This window comes from Tubulanus polymorphus, chromosome 6 (assembly GCF_964204645.1).
Source record: "Tubulanus polymorphus chromosome 6, tnTubPoly1.2, whole genome shotgun sequence".
In the NCBI taxonomy this organism is placed as follows: domain Eukaryota; kingdom Metazoa; phylum Nemertea; class Palaeonemertea; order Tubulaniformes; family Tubulanidae; genus Tubulanus; species Tubulanus polymorphus.
This window is the reverse complement of record NC_134030.1, coordinates 5,387,814-5,409,397: the sequence shown is the minus strand read 5'-3', so window position 1 is coordinate 5,409,397 and position 21,584 is coordinate 5,387,814. Positions and strand designations below refer to the sequence as shown.

The window sequence follows — 21,584 nt, the reverse complement described above, 5'->3', positions numbered from 1 at the left end:
GCTCCCGGTTGCCATAGCTATCTCTCGGGCGAATTAACTAACTTAGCGGATACATAAGAAACTAAATGTTGCAACAAACTCGCGCAGAAATGATTCATCTTCTGCGGAGGTAATGCAATATTCTTTTTGCGCCAGCGTCCGCGCGGTAATCGCTTAACTTAATCATAACTGACCACCGTTTTGTCATCCAAACAAAGACCGATAATCGAGCCGAGCTCTTGGAAGGTCACTCCGCACGCAATAAGTGAGTTTATTCGCAATAAGCGCCGCTTATGGAATAATAACACTCAGCGGAAAACTTTTTCTGATAAGTTTTTTTTTTTTGCCGCGACATACACCGATAAGCGTTCCGATTCCTCCTTGTCACTTTGCGTATCACCTTTCAGTCGTTCGTAGACGGAATCATGATTTATTTGGGAAAAAACCTAGTAAAATCTGAGTTTAGAATGATTGACATTTTAACACACCCGGCAATAAAATAGGAACGATGAACTTCAGTCGAGCGAATGCCGAAAGAAAAAGAATGCGTGTTAGGTCTATATATTTAGACGCATAAGAATCTAATAACTTCTGTTTGACCCGTGTATATGGCAGCAATGAGCTCTAATATGTACAGGTTCGTGCGTTGCTCTTGTTATTACGGTCACCGATGGTCAAAACGCACGCCAAAGTCACAAAACAATTTGCAAACATTTTGAAAACTATTTTTCCCGCCGATAATGAATCTTGACATTTTTGCTACGCGCGCGCGCCTTCGATGATAAAACGAACTGAAAAGGGATAAATTTTAATCACTAAAGTTATTATCGATATTATGAAATGTTCCGGTAAGAAACGCCCCCTCTGAATTTGAGATAAATCGCTTTAGAAGAAAAAACCTCTTCTGCATTAAATGATAGCGATTAAGTTACAAAAACGTGAAGAATATGTTTCAAAAGCGGCGTATTTGTAATATTCAACAGATTTTTGTGACTGTCTACGACTGTTTCGTGATGCGAATCCATTATTATTTATCATAGACGGCCACATTACATAAATTCCACCTGCCGCTTCAATTACATGGTAATTAATATGTTCTAGAGGTTATTTCGCATTACATATCGATGTCACGATGGCGGTGCAGAGTGCCATGCGTTTTCGTAAACCGCATTTGGAATATTCGCGCTCAGTGTTGTGAATTTTGTTTATTTAATTTTTGTGCAGAAAACACGTATTTCAAAGGCGATAAGAGACGGTTCTGAGGTGAACCTAGCACAGCTGTCTGATAGGGGTGGTGCTTATTCGCACATATGTGTCATTTTGTAAAGCACATATTCGCGATTTTTCTTCGTCCACGACTGAGTAGTTTGACATTTGAATTATCAGAATTCTTCCCACGCATAAATTCGAAGTGTTCTCATAAGAATGGCGATACATAAATATCCGTGCGTGTTTATGATTGGTTTATTATGAGCTGGTAGCGGCTGTGGCTATTTGTTTCGTGTTTGTATATGTATCTTTCACATTTATTCTAATAATGAAGTCATTTTAGCAATAAAAAACTTCTTCGCGTGATCTATGTATTTGAAACGCCATATCGAAGTTATCCGTTTAGAAAATAATCTAAATTACTTATTACAACCGCGTATAATGAATGCCTTCAAATTTGATAACATTACGCAAATAGATCGTATTCCGAATCGAATAAATTATTGCGAAATATTTCTTGACATTTCTAAACTTTTAGACAGGCTTTTTAGGGCGACCACCATCACGAAAGTAATTAACTATAGCGACACAATTCGTCCATAAATCTTGCCTTATCAGAACCAGTGGCGTCATAGAGGTTAAATTCTGTATTTCTCCGGGAGACTGGCAGCAAAAACGTGGGATGAATATTTTTCTCTTCTTTGCTGACTGAGTTTTCACCGCCATTATCTCGGTTTTTACCAATCTAGTATGTTCATTTCAAAACTAGCGATCAAACATATTATCTATGAAATATTTCACCGGCTCTTCAGACTCATTACCCTTTTTGGTTGCAGGAAATGTGTAGTAATGGCTCTTGAAGAGGATTTGAAGACTTTCAGAATTCGCTGACAGCTTATTCTTTCATATAACTACAAAAGCTATGAAATTATTTCGTAGATCGTAAAGTTGCTTTCACATATTAAAGATTTGATTTGGACTTCTGCTTTCGGTGTCAAAAATAGATTAAACTGGTCAAAAGGTTAAAACATCGTGGATGAAATCTGTTCACTCGTTTCTATATCCGGCGATGGCGAAACAAAAACCGCGCAATTGTAAATCAAAAATCTGCCAAGCTCTGGGCGTCGGGATTACAGGGCCATAAAACAAAACCGACCGCCGTATATTTCACCTTCAATTCAAGCTCGATTCAAACTCATTGAACATCGCAAATTTATTGCGTTCGCAGTGTTCCATAAAACTTTCCAAAATACAAGACATTCTACGTGGTTAACAAAGCCGGCAAGCCGAGCTAATGACAAACGAAGAATTATGAGGGCTGCTAGTAAATATTTTCATGTGCTGGCGCTTATATTACGGGGATAAATTATAGTATGAGAGGTTGAGGCGGCCATTTCAATGATGGATGGTGATTTATTCGTCGTCTTTGACTGCAGCAATTTATGACCTGTATGACAGCTTTTGTTCTTGCCGCCGGCTTGCATTATGTACACGGTTGCAGCTAGCGCCCTCTCAGCGCGTGAACGACGCTTTAAGCCTGTGCTAACAACTTATGAAAGTAAAATATGTTACCACTAAATCATGCATCAATGTCTAACTTTTTAATGGAAAACGTAGTCTACGTTTGTGTTAGTAAGTTATTAGAAAGTATAAACCATATACTTCACCTTGACACCTTACACAAGAATACTTGTGTGTAATATATACATATTTCTCTTTTACCCAGTTTGCGCATCATAATTTATTTTCATCACTCTCAAAAATAGATAAGTCTATTTTCTTTGAAAATTAACTTTTTCTGAAAGTGTATGATTTCTTAACAACTTCTAAAGAACTTAACTCTACGATATTACGTTATATTCTTCGCAAGATATTTGCCATCCAATTTCAAATTGTATTTTGCTTACTTTTCGAATCAATATCTTGCACGTACTTGAAATCAAAGTAAATGCTTATAGTTCTGTTAGAAACCAAAAATCGCAACGATTCGGCAAACAGAAATGTATTCTGCGCGCGCGCGTGTGTAGGGAAAGTGCTACGCGTATCCTATGTACTAAAGTGACGTTTGATAATTTATTTCATAATAAAATTTTGATAACCATTACAACGATTCACCACTTAACCCCTTGTCGCATTAGGAGAACTTATTAAATAAATTAATAGCCATTAAATCTCGACCGATGATGAATGCGAGAGAGAATTTATCATCGAGTTCTATATTACATAAAACGAAAACGTGTCGTGAGCTATTAAAACTGTCATTTGCCCGGCGATAATTAACCAATAATATGCAAACTTGAATTAATGGCTAGGAATCTAGTAAATTATTATCAGTGAATGACGAGGTCTCATAAGTGGTGTCAACAGCCGTAGTCAAATCGGTCAACAAAACAACGCCATACGATTAAAATACATAGATCATGCTCGTTTGAGGGGAATCTGTCAAAATATGACATAATTATTGCGCGGTAAAAACGCCGGCGGCTGTTTGTCCATCATTAAAGTACGATTGAAAATTATGGACGTTTATTGTGCTCCGTGGTTTTAAATCATGGCGATGGCACTTATTACGCGTTGGTGGACGATGTCGCAATGTCGTACAGTAGGAAATAGCTGTTTTGGGGTTTGCGATATTAGCTCGTATGTATAATTCATGTTTCGGCCATGAAAAGCAAATGAAAATAATATTTTGATACCAATTACGTATTGTTCGAAAAAGAATGTGTTTAACCCTGTTGTTCAAACGTTTGTTAAAATCTGTAATCTTCTTCGAGGTTGCAGGCTTCTTTAATCCGGAATATCTTTCGACAAGCTTTGGTTTGATTTTGATCTTATTTTCTGTTTCATCACAAATTAGTTAGCAGCTATTTCATACAATAATTTAAATCACACTCACGCTAATATTTTCATTGCACATTTTTGATTTGGCACTTGTATGGAATGGATTCATAAGAGTATGATATTGGAATTGAATATTTTTACAAATAATGTACATGTAGATCTGTGTGAAATTGTTCCCGGTTCAACTGTTTCAGGCGTTTAACAATAGATGTCGTCTCTTCGCATTGGTTGCGTGTATATTTTTATAAAGGTCGTAAAACGAAGTGAGCTAAAATTAGCCCAGTGACTATCGATTTGAATAGGACTGTGGGAAAGCATATGTCCTGTTGATTCGTGTTAAATGTGTAAAGAATAAACTGAATCTGAATGTCAAGAAGAGGTTTGTGTATTTAAAGAATACATGTACAAAACAATCAAATTTATTTCAGATCTATATTAGAATCAGCGAATCTGCGGACAGTGTGTGGGGTGACCTCAATATATAATATGAAAAATGGAATTTAATAAATACCCTCAAACTATTTCACTTCGATCACCACACCACAATATCTATAGGCGTACGTTATAATCCAAATTGATCCGTAGGGAATAAGTCAAGGAAAACACTGGGTATATATATTTCATAATATGAATACGATAATAAATTGTTCGAAGTGTTCCCCTAAGCTGGTAAATCTCGGCGTTTCGACTTCATTCACCTACAGGGGCCGGTTTTATAGACTTATCTTTAACCTTGGGGCTAACTCAATTCATTTTCAAATGAGTTAACCCCTGGCTCAAAGTTGATACTAGCCTATAAAACCGACACTTATTCTCTGACCCTCGTCGAGGATTCACAAAGATGACTATTGTGGGATTTCGCATACTCGTTACAACACCGAGTGTTTTATCAATAGGTTATGATAATCAGGTAAATCGTGGGGTTCAACATTTCGTCCATTTTTGCAAAATGTGTATTTCTTTTGCACTTGAAAATCAAAAAATTGTTTATGGATTTTCTTGAGCATCAAAGACGCCGAGCGTGAAAATAAACGGTAAACGTTGTACTTGGAGGGCGCCGCACTCAACAATATTAATGAAATGATTAATTTTGTTTGAACACAATGATGAACGCCGTGTCGCTTTGCTCTGTAGATTTCTCGGTAAATTAGCGTTTGATTCTCGAAACAATATCGGTTCACGGTAATCAACGAGGGCATTCTGGGAACGACGGAAGCTAAAAATAAGCTCCACCGGCCTTGGACGTCGTACTGCGACCCTTGAAAGAAGCGTCCGAGGTTTCCCGGTGCAGTTACTTTATATTTTCAACCGATTTGTCGACGAAAAAAATACTTGTGTATGTAGGGTTCGGTCGGCGTGTATCAGAACCAGTGGACAGATGAATCGTTTGTTGTTTAACCGCAGACTGATAGGGTGAACAAACATCAAAGGCCACCGCTCGCAATAAAAATGCCTAGCCTCAATAAATATAATAAATCAAGGATTCGCCTACATTCAACGCGTAAGTTTGTGCCCCATGAAAACGATTGTGACCCATTTTTAAATTCGCGATGTGGAGAAATCAGTGTCGATTATCTATAGGCGCCTATGTCTTATTGTTTGTACATGCATACGTCGTCTTGCTTCAGCTTGGTATCTTAAGCTCTCGGAATAGATTCTTGTGCATGGGTTTATACTTTAGTTGCGCTACACCGGGAAATAGAGAGCACCTTTTCGAATGTGATTAGAGTATCTGTTTTGAAAACAACACAATTTGACAAAATGAAATGATTTGCTCGCATTCTCAAACCACAGCTATACGCTTATTATATTGTCTAAAAGGTATACGTAGTTGGTTGTTTTCGTTTGGGCTTTTGTTGCTCTCTTACTTCTTACAAACGTTAACCACTGGCTGTTGACGAATCCTCATTTCCAAACTCTCCACGAACTCTCCAGTTTTTGGCCATTAAAGGCAGATATTAATTAACGTAACCTTGTGACAAAAAGCATATTTTCATATACGAATTTATACTTGTTTTAGGATGGAAGAGTGTTGCGAATGCAGTGTGTGCGATATTCGAGAAAGACAAGCACCTCCTACTCGTCAATAATTCATGAGAAGGCTTCCATTGCATTAACATTCAAAACGCCTTGACATCTATCGCGACGGCTCTATTGATCATCACAAAGACGCCATTGTGGCCTCAAACGGGGCAAATTCTAAACAAAGGTCTTTAAAGACGTGTGTGGTAGGGGAAACTGAATTCTTGATTTCTCTACGTGTAGTAACCAGAATCATGAATTTTGTATGAAAAGGTATTTTTGTATGATGTTGTGTGTAGGCAGCCAGACAGCATACGTGGCTGACTGGTTCGCCACGTATGCGAATACGTAATGAGACCGCTTCCACATTTTGGCTGATTTATGCTGTAAAACCTGCATATATTTCTATTAAGCGTGTTCGTGATCTGAAATAAACATTTTTCTAAGTGAAAGGAAATGTTCGTTATTTGGTCAAGGGTATAACGGAAAAATATTAATTGCCAGTTCATAGCTCTTATTTTCTGTCCAGCAGTCCTACGACCAGAATCTGTGCGCCATGATGGTGTAAGTAGCAAATGTTTCAATGTACACTGTAGAATGGCTTGTGAATTATTATTTTTAACACAAGCTCGGTTCTACAGGGTACGTAGAAACCCGCCATTTCCTCATACGAATCAACCCGCATCTATTCGATATCTGTTTATCGGTCATCGCCATGGTGTCTGTATTGTTGATCCGGGGGCGAATATTTCATACACTACCACTGATTACTTATACAGACCGCTAGAAGTAATCATGTCATTCGTCGAGGGTCCAGAAATGATCGGGAAATGTCGGCTCAATCACGAACGCGATTTATCACGCCACGGATAACTGGTGTCCGCGATGACCTCACGTCCGATGACCCTGACCTCCGTCGCGGTTCCACTTGCAATCGCAATTCTCGGAGCGAATGACGGGAGCATTAATCACCGGCGATACTCTCTCCGGATCCGGTGAACTTTCCATTTTTGAATTACGCCGCGTGATCTGGGATTCCGAATTCGAACGCGAGGGATAACACGGCAAACCGAGGAATACATAAATATAGTCGTATTAGCTGTTCTGAATGTCAATTTGCCTTCCCAAGGTTAACGCCGATACCATCAATTCTTATCGCATAAAGCGACGCAGATATTTTTCGTCTCAAATGTCGTTTAAGCCTAGTCGCATTGATGCTATGAATAATTTAATGTATACGTACGCGTAATCAAATAAATCGCGAATCCAATGGAAAACCGGCTGGCTAACAACACGAGAACGCCACGGACGAAGTCGAAAGATCAACTCGCGTACCGGCGCAAGTAAGCATAATACCTCCGTCTGATTTTTCCGGTGAAATGCAACTAACCCTCTTTTTTTCAATGCATCGCTTGGTGAAGCCTTGCCTAAACAGACAATGGAACCCCGATGCACGCGGTATATACCAGCTGGTAGAATTATGTACACAGTACCTCGTAAACATGTCAAAAGGGACAAAAACCTAAGCCGAACAGGGTACCTTTTGGTACGCGGTGTAGATCAACCCTAGACACATGCATTATTCGCTCTTGCATTTAGTATATGTACCTATTCAATGCAACGGCCATAAACAAGTCAAAGAGAAGTCATAAAAATCAACATACATTATCTAGGCCGATTCACGTGTTGAAAATTGTGTTATCATAAAAAGTATGAACTCACGGTCCCTCATTGTGTTTGAGACGTCTTTGCAAACATGACAAAACTGACGTGACATTCCCCGATTGGTTTCCATAGCAACTGAGCAGACGGGAGACATTGAATTGACCAATAGTTGAGTCACATGACATGTATACATTTTTTATTTCACGTTGAGACTAATTACGAATGCATATTCTACAAAATATATTCATATATGTCTATATAATGTATATTCTAATGCGGTGGTATTCACATAATAACACGTTATACACGCCACCGTGAAATAAGAGAGAAATAGTGTTATTCATTTACCCTGCAAAAATCTCCCACTCGTATTATAGCGAACCGGGGCTTTCAAAGCTACCGCCGACTAGCGGAAAAGCCCGAAACTAAAAGACATAAAACACCGACGGCTTCGAGCCTAACAAAAGACCTTTGTAAATTCATGAATAAAAAAGAAGGCTCCGCCCTACATAGAATAAATACTAAGGAAATAATAATCGACCTACCTATAGTTTGAAATGATTAGCATAAAATTCTACACGGATCGAGTATCTATATCAACGTCACAGACAAAATAGTTTCCTTGGAACAATACAATAATCATTCTCTAAGTCTAACTCACATATATTACTAGTTATCTTTTACATTTAAAAATGAGACGGTCATGTTGGTCAGACTGAATTCTATAAATACACAAGCCACATCGTCGTGTTTCACTTTTTACATTCGTGCACGTTTACTATTTATATACATGTATATGCAACGACACGTGGTAATAAAATGAAAATAAGTAATAAATTAAAAGTTCAATAAAATAATATACACAACTCTTTTTTCCTTGTACCCCGACTGTGAGCTTGATTATTATTTCACCATAAACCGTATTTTGCAAGAAAAAGATCAACTAATGTAAATTCTATATATATATATTTACATTAAGAAATGCACCCAGAACGAATGTGTAGAATAATAATGTTCATCAATTCGATTGATTTCTACGATATCTTTTTAGACGATTCGTTGATATTTGGGAATCGTTGGATCATAATACCGTACGTCGGATACATTGAAAATGTATTGAAAGTTTGAGATTTTCAAGTTTTTCGAAAGTTTTGAAAAAATGGAAATATTTATCCAGTTTCCGATTATTTCTCGTAGACTCAATGTATTCCAACGACCGATTTAAAGATAATACAATCGTACGCTGTCTAGAGATTGCGCTTTCCCCAGTACAACGATATGACCTTAATTACTATCTTTATGAAAAAATTAATCATCCCATACATTCATTTTGAGATATAATCATCGGTTAAATGAATATTCCATAGGCTTATTTTTTCATCGAGTAGTTGAAAAGATATTCGCGTTTTTGAGTGGAAAGTCTTAAGAATAATTATTCGATTCACTGATAGATCATTCATATAGATATTCATATTAGTGTTCCGTTTTATACTATTTATTGAGCTGTACAAGTCGTGCAATGAATATATATTATTACGGAATAACTATACAACATTCTTGCACGCGTGAGATCTGTTATCGGCCGGTAGAATATTTCTTTCCATGATTATTCATATCAACTAACGAAAAATTGAATCCCTAAGTCATTTTTGAAATGAATATGACCTAGTTTCCTTTACGAACAAAAATCGAAAATACTTACATTATCATACCGCATTTGAGTTCAATAGTAAATTCCACTTTCTTAGAATCCAATTCAAAAATGTGGGTTATGGTCTAAATTTTCATTCAATGTTTTTAGTATATATTCAAAATTCTACGTATCGACCTTTCATGAAAAGTTCTACTCTAGAACGTTTCCGTTTTACTTACTATCGTCACCGCTAGGGGGACTGTCGATTTCGTCGTCGTTATTTCCGGGTGACTTTCCGCCCATCGACTCCTTGATCAGTTTATGTTCCTTTTTCCATTTCATGCGGCGGTTCTGGAACCAGATTTTGATTTGGCGCTCAGTCAAATTTAACATGTGCGCGATCTCGATACGCCGTCGTCTGGTGAGATAGCGGTTAAAATGGAATTCTTTTTCGAGTTCTAACGTTTGATGGCGAGTGTATGTTTGCCTTCCTCGTTTTCGTTCGCTGCCTGCAACGAATCGAGAAGATAGAAATATATGAACAGGTATTATTTGTTTAAAATATCGGCTTCAATATATTGTGTATATTGTAGCATAGGCATATAGTCTATTATCGAGATAATTAGTAGCCTTGTTGATAAGATCGTCAAACATGCTCGATATAACTGTTTCCTCATGCGCAAAAATACCGATTTTTTCCAGTCAAAGGAATGAAGATTTATGATAATTATGACCGTAATTCTTCTACCTAGATTTCGCGTTTGGGCGTATGGTTCTCCTTGGGGCCACACGCGCGAAATAAACGGTCACAGCGCACGGAATACCGACGTTTCGGCGGAAAGCTCTAGATTTTAACTAATCTACCACGGCGAAACGACGAAGCGATGCTGTGACGAACGTTGTTTCGTATCGCGAAAGAAGAATCTATCTTGATTTAGATAATCGACGAAGAAAATGAGAAAAGCTCGAAAATTCGGCCAGCAAAACGCAGAAAATATGAACGATATGATCGAAAGGTTGAAGTAGTTTTGATCGCGACAAAACCGAAAGCAAATATACATGTATACATTCGTCGAAATAGATCATCTTACCTATGCGCTCATCAAGCTCGTAACGCCGCGAACGATGTATGTAATGGGCCACATTGCAAAAACGTTATCAATTTATAGGAAAAATGTTCATTGCCAGTGATTTACGAGGTGGTCTTTCAATTTTCCCGCCATAAAAACTAGCGCAGAGCGGCGTTTAACGGCTGTAATGTGCTGCCACCGTACGCCGAAACGTAAAACTAATGTTCGACGGCATTCTTCAATTTTGCGTAAAAAGAATACATTTTTACTACTTTGAGCGTTTAAATATGCGTATGCGTGTGCTTAAAAATACTGCGCGGTGTCGTTTGTAAGTAAAAAAAGAAATGCGTCGAGATAAAAAGAAATGCGTAGTAGCATAATGGCAGTTTTCCCGTAAGGCGGTGAAGATCAAACGAATCACTTTTTGGAAGTAAGACCCATTACTATTCTATTCCAGACGACATTACCGTTCGCCGCACTTTGATGCCCGGCACGGCTGCATTAAATTCGATATTATAAACACCAGCTGCGCTGAATGTTCACCTTTTATAAATTGCTATGCACCGCTCGACTGCTGGTGAGAAGGGAGCAGAAAAAAATACCACCGCAGCGCGCCGCGCGAACTGCCGGCATTTTTTATATAAATATTTCATTTCTCCGACAAAAGTAATGCATTTTCGGCGCTACCGCGTGTGTCATATCAACATGATGATCGTTGCAGCGTGTGTGTATACACAACCGAAGAATACGTTTGTTATATTTTGCATCGGTGATATTCTTGCAATTCTTACATCATCTCTCCTTTTAGTTAAGAACTAATATCGTGATTAAGATCTTCCCGAATGCAATAGGTGTAACTTGTAAAAGTAAAGTCAACTAATATAGATATTGCTCGAATGGTTTATATCGACATGATATTCTTTTTTTAAATGTCATGAATTTGATAGATGGCCGAATCGGTGTTTGGAACGCTCCTGCGCGCATGCATAATTTTCTATGTCTACTGGGCTGATTATGTTTATTATGCAAAAAGCTATTCAGAAGATGACGTGACCTTTGTCGTTTGTAGGCGGAGTTTCGTTACTTTACGACGTCGTTACGCGGCGGGTTAATGGGTAATTAGGTGACTAAAAAAGAATGGTTATAGGACGCTTTCGGATTGCGTCTGGCCCGGCTATGTTTGCCTGGTTAAATCCCATGCAATGATACGTTCTCTATGTCCATTCACTGGAAAAACGGATCCACGAGTTAAACAATTCCATCATTACTCGTCACTAGTTTTCCTCGTTCATTCATTTTTTTGTATAAGCGTTATTTATCAACCTCTCGTCTACTTTCTACGCCGCTGAAATGTTGCGTTTGTCAATATTCCGATTTCGAATCGCGAATCGATTTTCATGATATATTATATTCAAACAAAAGGTTATTTGATGTTGAGAAAATTGGTTTCTTATTGAAAACCTGAATAATACGATAGAGATATAATACAGGCGGGTTAGAATTGAAAGCGCTATTTTACATCCGTTTAACTGAATCGGCTTTTGAAAATGATACTTGTCAGGCTTTTCAGTTCAAAAGTCAAATCAACCATTCATCATCAATCACCGAAATCCTTTTGGATTAGTCCTATAGGATTTAGTCTAGATGAATATTCGAACTGTCATTCGAAATTTAAAACTAACTTCACGTACAATTTATAACCAATATGTCTACGTTGAAAAATTCATCAAAATGACAAATGACTTTCCGATTCCAAATATGAAAAAGATACTACTTGTTTTTTTAAATTCAAAGAAATGCAGAATATTGCACACAACAAAATGATTAATGTACCATGAATTAAATCCAATGAAGCAGGATTTAACAGTCAATCTGGGTTAATACATTATACGCTGATTGCAAAAACAAATCACCCCCGGTATATACACGTATATACAGTTTCAATCGTGGAAATACGCGCGGCAGCTGCAAGACTAAATCAAAATTCATTACATCATGAACTTTTGTATATAAAAATCAATTACAACCAACTACTAAATATTACAAATCTGCCGTATTTACAGTGTACACGTTGTTTCAGAAACGTTTTATCATTTGTATCAAGGAAAATAGATACGATTAAGAAAATATGTATTACAGAAAATACATGAAAAGGTCCTCTTTACGTTTTTTTGGTATAACTGATACGATCGAAGATTTTGTTGTCCCATCGGGGTCAACTTCGTATGAATGTTAAGAGTATGTCGAAGTTCACTAAAAAGGTTTTCGTTCTCGCGAGAAATGTCGAACTCATGCATTGAGAAATGTGGATGTCACACGCGGCGCGATGCCCTCTTTGGTCCGAAGGTGAAATGAGACCCGTCTCTCAAAACTACTGGCCAAAATAATTCACTGGAAGACCTAAAGACAACCCGAGCCAATGGAAGACAATCAATTGGCTGAGACTATTTTAAAGATGAGTACAGAATATACGAAAAACATGATGTCTTCTAATGTCAACCGAATATAGAAATGGGACTTATTTCACTTTCTCCTTATCTGAGTCACCGATAGAGCGTAGATCCAAATACTACTACAAAATGCTTTTGACATCTTTCAACGTAATGAAGAGACGCTAATTAAATGTAAACCCATCACACACGAGACGAGCTAGACCGGAAAAGACACTTCATCGCAATCAAGAACTGCGCAATATACCTGCCGTCAAAATGACGCAGTGGACAAATTTATCGATATTAAACTATCGACACAAGGAAGCGACCGTGATTTATAGATCCCTCGATAATAATCCATTCTCCATTCATTTCAACAAAAAGTAATTATATCATTCTCAATAGCTCCTCGTAGATTTCTTGATTTTATTATATTCGACGCTAATATTTCAAAAATCATCTTTCAAATCCCGAGGTCTTGTCGCGATACGGAATACGCCAGTCTCATAGGTGTGACGCGACGTACCTCCATCGAGCTATACATTCAGAGTATGTTGCCCACGGAACGCCAGGGGTATTTTTACATGCGGCATTTATGGTTTGAACCATAGGCGAAATGAGTTAATCCCAGCTTCAATGAACTATGAATACTGACATAAACCAAAATCTCAATAAATAAATTCGGCTTAATCAAAATGCATACGAAAAATAGTCTTGTTTGTTTGACTTGATATATACAACAGGGAAGTGTCACTACACTTCCCTGATTATATGTTCGTGTAGGAAGTCTCATTACACCTCCTTGGTCTGTGTATGTGTGTATATAGGCTGTCGTAAGAGGTTTATCGTTACGATGCCCCCACAGATTTTGTGCCCATTACCAGCCACCGACAGCCAGCTAAATAACTCTGTAAACTCGTGTGTGCCTGGCGTGTTTCAGACCATTACCTCTGAATACCCGTGGATACACTGCGTATAAAGTAGGGCCCTTGAGGTTTCGGGCGGCAGAAGTTAATTCCCGATTGGAACAGGTGACTGATTAAATGGGATGAAAAATTCGTTTTCTAAACCGTTCCCATTTGAAAAATTCATCACTCTGACATTTACGAGACTGCTATTATGTAAAACGTGCGGCCCCCGTATTGCTATGCGGTGTCTATTATACGCGGTAAGAAGAAGGAGTTGTGTGTGTGGGAATGAAGACACTTTGAAACGACCGGCTGTGAAATTAACGCAAAGTTGTTGTGCAAATTTGTAAAAACACATGCAAATCACGAACGGATGATCATTAACGCACATCTGCGGCCCGAGATAAATATGTCAACAGTCGTATTAATAAGGATATTCATATCTGTAGTTTGACATGAATCCTGATATATATCAAGGCCTACGGGATTATGCTAAGCTTTTTATATTCGGAATCTATTGCATGCAATAAGATACGACGAAAATTTAGCCGGGAACCATACTAACTTACCGTGTAAACTTTTCATCCACGGGTACAGGCCGTGTGGAGGTAGCTGAGCCGGTGAGCCATTTGTTGAGTTATGCTGACTCGCGGCAGTCGTCGAGGTCGGTGAATGCGACGAAATCCGAAAATCGCCGGCCGAATCGCCGGTGACCGTTCCCGCCCGATTGCCGCACGAAAAATCCTGCACAGATCCACCGCCCGTACCGCAACTGTTCGTGTAATCACTCGTTCGGGAAGACGAGAATTCACCGCCGCCATTCAATCTCGAGTAATTAACCACCGGGTTATTCCCACTACTGTCCGACAGGCCGCAGAAATGATCTGTAGGCGAGGCACCGGCTCCCTGACCGTGACCGTGATGGTGAGCACCATTATTCACTACGGTTCGTAGATGCTGGTGGTGCTGGTCCAATCTATCGTACTGTTGATGCTGGTATCGAGACGTTACGCAGTTGGCGGTGTCGAACCCCACTCCTCCGGTGTCGTAGTGGCCGTAGTCCCGCGTCTGATGGGCGTAGCTTGCGCTTAGAGCATTGTTCGGCAAATATTGGTCAATGTGATTTCCCGGCGTGGCCCCGATATTGTACGGATTCGTAAAACTGTATGTACTCATAATTCTGTCGTCATGTGATTTGTGGCTCTCGATAGTGGTACTTAAAACCAAACGACGTTATGGCGCACGCGCAGTCAACGGCGGCCGTCGGCACAACATCAAAGCCTCGCGTGAACAATACCGCTCCACGGTGTTGGCTTCTGGTGATCTGCAAAAGAGACGAGATGAGCTTATTAAACAGTCTTATTGGCATCATCGAGCCGCGTAAACTAACGTTTTTAAATCGCATTTGAGTATAGAGAATGCTGCATCGCGTCGCGAAGTCGTAGATCGTTACTATTTCACGCGGAACCTCTCTCTCTCTCTCTCCGAAGCGTTTTTCGTATTCATCGCGAATATTACGGCACTCAACGCGCATGTGGCGTCCCATTTTAACGGCCATTAAATTGACAAAGAACTCGCGATTCATTCACCCGGGTTTGATACGATTTCTTTATGCCCTACACTCGACATTACCATCCATTCGATTATATACTCCTACCGACTACGCGGCTATAACTACTGTTGTGGTGTCCTTATAAAGCGATACAGTTCGGCCATCACAACAAACGGTCGGAGCTCGAATATTGAACAGACTAATGGTCGTTTAGAAGATATTATTGTTAATGACCCAATATTCAGAAAACATACCGCCGAATGGCTCCGACGCTTTGATGTTGCCGCCTTAAGCAGCTCAATACTAACACATCCGACCGATGTGCAATGCATTAGCTATTTATCAAAACCCTCTAGTATATAGGTTCTATATACTATATAGCTCACGCCGGCTAATTAATTGTTCGCCAAGTAAAATGAATAATAATCCGCGCTGAGGCGCGGATAAAACTGACGGTGTAAATAAATATAAGAAAAGTAATGGGATTTCCACATTAAACATGTGTTCAGGTTTTTGTCCGGCCGATCCGCATTGCCTCCCGTAAAAAATATCGTATCTTTGTTGTTATTATTCGAGGGCCTCACAAGATTCAGAGGGTTGCCGACATAAAAACGTAATAGAAGTAGGCCTAAAGGGAGGGCGGTGTGGGATTCATTTCTATTCGCATGTGGAGAGCTAGTCCCACACCAGACAGACAGCGTACGTTTTTGTCAATATAATTACATTCTGCATTGGGATCAGTATAACCGCATCACAGACGCTATGATGCACATTATTTATTGGGTTCTAAGACAATTTGATTGCTCGTAAATTGCATATTTTGTGGTCCGCATCGGAGGAATGCCGCAAGAAAGTTATTGCCAGTTAACCCTTTGCCGAGCTATTCTAATAGCATATCGCCCGATGAAGTCCAGTTTCCATCCGCAACTACTAATAGCTATTCAGAATCCCTCGGGTGTTTTTAAGTAATTCGTCGTCCGGAATTTTTAATTTCATCAATTACGTCTACTGGGCCGACCGAAACCGGTGTAATAGTGTATTCGTCGAAACGCTGACATCATCGCGCGGCTTGGTTACGACAAAAATGCCGTATCGCTGCGGCGCGAGACACGAGTCAAGGTCGTGTGTGTGTGTGTGTGTGTGCGCGCGCGTCGACGTAATACAGATGTCGATGGAACATTATTTTTATCGATATGGCCGTGTATCACAGTAATAGTGATGTGTTCTTTGGCTGATGGCAGGTGGTGAGGAAACGAGATTTTCTTATCCACACATGAAGGTGATCTAATCGCGATTAATATCGCCCATAAAGCCCGCTGCTAGTATTAATGGCCCGGTTATAATCAATCGATCAACGAAAAAACCGTTTCTCATCACGTAATCTCTGAAGATGAAATGGGAAAAATACGCAACCTGCCTTCACCGGGTACTAATTGACCCGAACCTAACACCGAGTACAGCTAAGACGCTAATCCGCTCGAAAATCCCCGGGTTAAATGGTTTAATGTATAATGAAAAGGTTGACGATCGTGTTAACTTATTCACAAGTGACCTGACTTTCATTTCGTCGGTCATGTTATGGTTATTTGAAAATTCAGCAATCTTATTCATGATATGCAGCGCTAATGGCCCGAAAGCCCAAATACATGTCAAATTTGAACCTTCACCATTCTATAATCTATGACGCCCTTGTTTCGAATGGTGATCAGAACGTTCCACGATGATACAATGAGGACTCCGTGCCACCAGTTATCCCACTAGATGGCGTGCGTGTCAATAGGAAAACTCAATAATCAAAATAGTAAGTTTATCATCAAGCAATTTTCATCTCTAGATTTTTAGATTCCCACATGATTTAGGCAAATGATGTCTCTTGATAAACTCCGAAAGGGTTCTAGATTAGTACGATTTTCATTCATCATTCATAGAATATAAGAAATTGTGGAAATATTGTAACTACATCTGAAAAATCTGGCCTCGTTGTCCCACATTAGCACATAAGCGCACCTGGCGGATCGTCGCTTGCCATAAGCGGAATCCTCGATTGCCACAATCAAATATAGACTCCGAACGTTTACCGATTCAAAAGAGATTTAAATCGGAGTAGTGTTACTTGAAATTCAACCCAGTCGTCATTTTCTCCCACTGATTAATCCTAATGGCCACCATTTAGTTCGTTTCATATCGATTTTACTTTGTCAAATGTCAATCGACATTAAGCAAATAATATCGCCGCAGGAATCGCTCATTCAAGCTACGTTAATTAATGCGATATTCTGAGCAAATACATGGCTTTAATAACTATTTTTAACTTTCTGTGCTTCGGGGTCGCGATTGATTCAGAATTGCGCGTATATTTGATTTGACATAAAAATGGAGGCGTTCGTGAGAAAGTAAAGGAGTTCATGCATCTCTCCGAAAGTGCCAAACGTTGGCGATAGAATTTAAAAAGTACTGATATTAACCAGTGAAACGTAATCGTGTTTATCTCACGTAGCCTGATTAACGGTCGTCAAGTTAGACGTCTCGTAATCTTTATCGGTCCCCAGCGATTCGACGCGCGACAAGCCATCATCTCCCTTTCGGCATTCTCATCAGTCGGGCAGCGCCCTGAACCGCCCTGATGTTTAAACCCACTATTTTAGCTAAGATCGCCTATTCGATAAACATAATTCATTCATTATTAGATATATCACCGATTGGTGAATTTACTTTATATCCTATCAGTTGCTGATCCAGATTATTTCGGTTCGCTAAACTTTTTTTAGAGACTAGCCTCATTAAGCTCATTAACTGAACCAGAACGTCCGAGTTGCCTTTTTCAAATCGTTTTTGGACTTGCGGAAATAAGTCAACGTGCAACGTAGGCTCATTATATGCCATTTCTATGCGATATGGTGCCCTTCATTCCTGCGAATAATTTCCTTGTTTTACTCGATTCCGGAAGACTGAATGATTCTGTCGTCGACGGGCGCATTGAGTTTTATAGGTCTTATAGATTTTTATCGGGCCCCGGCGCGGCTCTCCGTTTCTGGCTTTACTCATCCGTGCAGGCGATCAGAATTTTAAGTCGCTCGACGCTCGTCGCGGCAGCCGAACAGATCACCTCTGAATCTCAAGAAATTGCGCTGGAATAGGATATGAATAACGATGGCTTCCTCTCGGTGACAAAAGCTTATTTTGTTTGTTACGTAAAAGTATAATGACTAATGACCGACGCGCGGGTCGAATGAACGCGGCTAATGTGATACTGTCCGGCGCTGGACACGATATTGAGATTTACACCGTATGAATATTTCATGAGAGATGAATCTCTTCTAACGCGTATAGAAGAATTGGTATCTGGGGCCCAGTTGCACAAGAGTTTACAGTTAACCAGTATGGATAGTCGACGTAATTACAATTAAAACTACATGTTCACTGTGGTTTTTATCCGAGGGGTCAATTTTAACCAACTTGCGATGAGCGACTGTCGAGCCCTCGACGACGAATCAACCATTTCAAACTCGTAAACATAGAAATGTTACAACTTCGCTGACACATTATACCGGCTGATTTGTGCCTAACAAGTAAAAGCACACAGAGCTGATATAAAAAGTTTATTTTCTAACAGCATCAGAGAAACCAAAATGATAGAAATGACGATTTACAGTAATCTAGAAATGTAGTTGTTACCAAGGAAGTTTATTATATCAACTGTAGGTTTTACTTGATAACTGTATAGATCTGAGATGAATATCAGTCTGACTGCAGTATGCCTGTCTACGAAAGATTTCGAAAGATTTCACGATACTGTAAAAACATAGTTTGAACTAATTACGAGCGCATTTTTTATCGGACGTTGTAAACCCAGTCCACTTTTCAAAGGCTGACATTTTCCCAAGTCTCTTAAAGCAACCTGCACTCCTTCCACTGGCTACGTACTAGAACCCACTGTGAGAAAAAAATGATAAGGCGACACAGTTTAGCACCTGCCTTTGCGCAATTAGAAACATCAAGACTTGCAAAAATGTCTGTCAAAGTGACTGATGTGAAGCGTCCGTCCTCGGACCTGCAGAAAGAAGAAAAAAATCGCGAAAGGCCGCGTGGTCTCGTCGTCGAACGACGATAACATAAAACATTACGGGTAATTACGTGTCCAGAGGAACATTAAAAGAAATGTCCATTATCTGTCCAGGTGCATTCGTGATTATGTTCGTTTGCAATTAGATGAAAAACTAATGGTCGTTCCGTAATAAGACATACTGACCCAATGAATACAGCCTTTCTATTTTCAGATATAATCTATATCATTACGTCTATATCATCTTCAGAGTTATATTTGATTAATTAGGCCGCTATCAAATGAAAACTTTAAACTCAAAAGACACGCGGTCCCGAATGACCTGCATCTATTCTGTGACAAAAAGTAGTTGGTATACATACATTTTTTAAAGCACATTTTCCCTGTCTCGTGATACTACTAATTGCTCCAGGGTATATGTACAAAAGCATACTAATGTATTCTAGAATGTCCATTAAGGAAGAATTATGATTTAGCACCCGATAACTTGTAGGCCATCGTATACACACCAGCGCCACCAATGATATCGAATGCAAGTAAAAATCGGCAGTTTTTTCGCTTACAGAACATTATCACACGTAGGCGACATTAAAATCATATTATCAAATCCTAGAAGAAGGGTTCAATAATTCTAACACCTATTAAAACTATAAAATCTGAATTCGCTTTTTGAGGATTCTGACGAAAAAAATAATTCGAAATGTATACATTGAAACGCTTTCAATCTGCTATCAATCACGTAAGAAAGAACGGGTTTTTTCCTATAGTTTCGAACCGAACCCAGTCCATCATAATGACGACAATCGTTACAATTCTCAAAACCTAAAGCGACTATTTTTCGATTATGCGCTTGGTTTTACAGTTTCGACGAAAATAAACATAATGTAAGAATTTCGATTTACCACCTTTAGACAGATATAATAAACCGATCAGAATTGACATTGCCCGTGATAGTCAGTCGATAATGTATTTATCGTCGAATTGATCGTTGCATTTACCGAGTGTGATTGGTCGATCAGTTGAAGACCTTTGTCCGATCAAACTGCTGTCAATGCTTCGTCAGGGACGCACCAGCACATAATTATAATATCCCACATAGAAAACCGTTCTCTAATAAACAACAGCTGTACATGTAAAGCTATAATACGTTACTTATTTATTGTGTATTATCAAGCATCGGTTGCCATAAAAGGCCATGTAACTGCGGAAAATGGCTGCGCATGAAGCGATAAATTAAGGCGCAATAAAACTGCCATCGTTTTGAGGTATTCTCCGAGTATAGCTTAGCTCAGTGTGATATGCGACGACAGTTTCATTTCGAAATAAACCGCACCCGAGCCAATAATACGAACATATAGCCATCGCGCGGCGCAAACATCGCCAGCTTCTCGGATAAGTTTTCCCGGTTTTTACGAACGAAGAGAAATAAAATATCGGTACTTACCGTGTCGGATTGTAGCGACGTAAATGCAAGACGACCGATTCGATAGCACGTGACTGGGCGGGGCCAATGAGCGGCCGACATTTCGTTCGTCGGTGGAAATCGAAAAAGCAGCCGACGAACTGGGATTTTTCTGACATCATCCGCGTTTTGCGGATTCGATTCGAAGTTTTCGACGAGTTAATGCGTCATACGTTGATTAGATTTTATCGGGCAAATTATTTGTTTCACAACACAAACCGTTATAGAACGCCAGTCGCCGACACAATCGTGGCTTTTTTCTCTATTTCTGAGCAACGCGTTCATACATAATCCATCGTCTCCATAATTAATCCTACTTGCGCATTATAATTTATAATCTCGATAAAGAAGCTTTCGACTGCTCATTCCCGTGATGATTAGATTTTTTTTTAAACAAAATACCGTCAACTAATGTCCAATACGATAACGATTTTTATTGAATGGAGAAATAAAGAATCTCAGATGAGCGTGAATTGCCGCGCTGTCTTCAATTTTTTCTTTTATTTCTTTTTAGAATTGAAATGGAACGATTGAGATTTTTACGTGACCTCGCCTAAACCTACCAATGGCCTTTTTAGAAAGCTTAATTACGCCAAAATACAAAGGCAATTGTCAGTCGATGGCACACATCAAAGTGAACACGTGAACTGCCGATATTTTCGGCAGACTTTATTGCAGTCATAAAATTAGTCAATTTGCCCATTAAACAGCGCTGACTGGCAATATTTTCCCATTTTTCGAGGATATG

The 21,584-nt window shown here is 39.3% G+C and overlaps 1 protein-coding gene across 3 annotated transcripts in view; it reads right to left on the bottom strand.

Annotated features, from left to right (window-relative positions):
* Positions 1 to 7,881: 7,881 nt before the first annotated feature.
* LOC141907557 (uncharacterized) overlaps positions 7,882 to 21,584 on the bottom strand; it is a 28,387-nt gene continuing 14,684 nt past the window's right edge. The window contains exons 1-3 of one of the 3 annotated variants that reach the window (XM_074797239.1): positions 20,819 to 20,928; positions 14,329 to 15,083; positions 7,882 to 9,858 (exon numbers count right to left, since the gene is read on the bottom strand). In XM_074797239.1, the coding sequence (XP_074653340.1) occupies positions 9,581 to 9,858; positions 14,329 to 14,935 (885 nt within the window). In that variant the 5' untranslated portion in view covers positions 14,936 to 15,083; positions 20,819 to 20,928 and the 3' untranslated portion in view covers positions 7,882 to 9,580. Of the gene's footprint in view, positions 9,859 to 14,328; positions 15,084 to 20,372; positions 20,490 to 20,818; positions 20,929 to 21,584 lie in introns of those variants that run through there. The other 2 variants (XM_074797241.1, XM_074797238.1) reach the window with 2 other exon arrangements.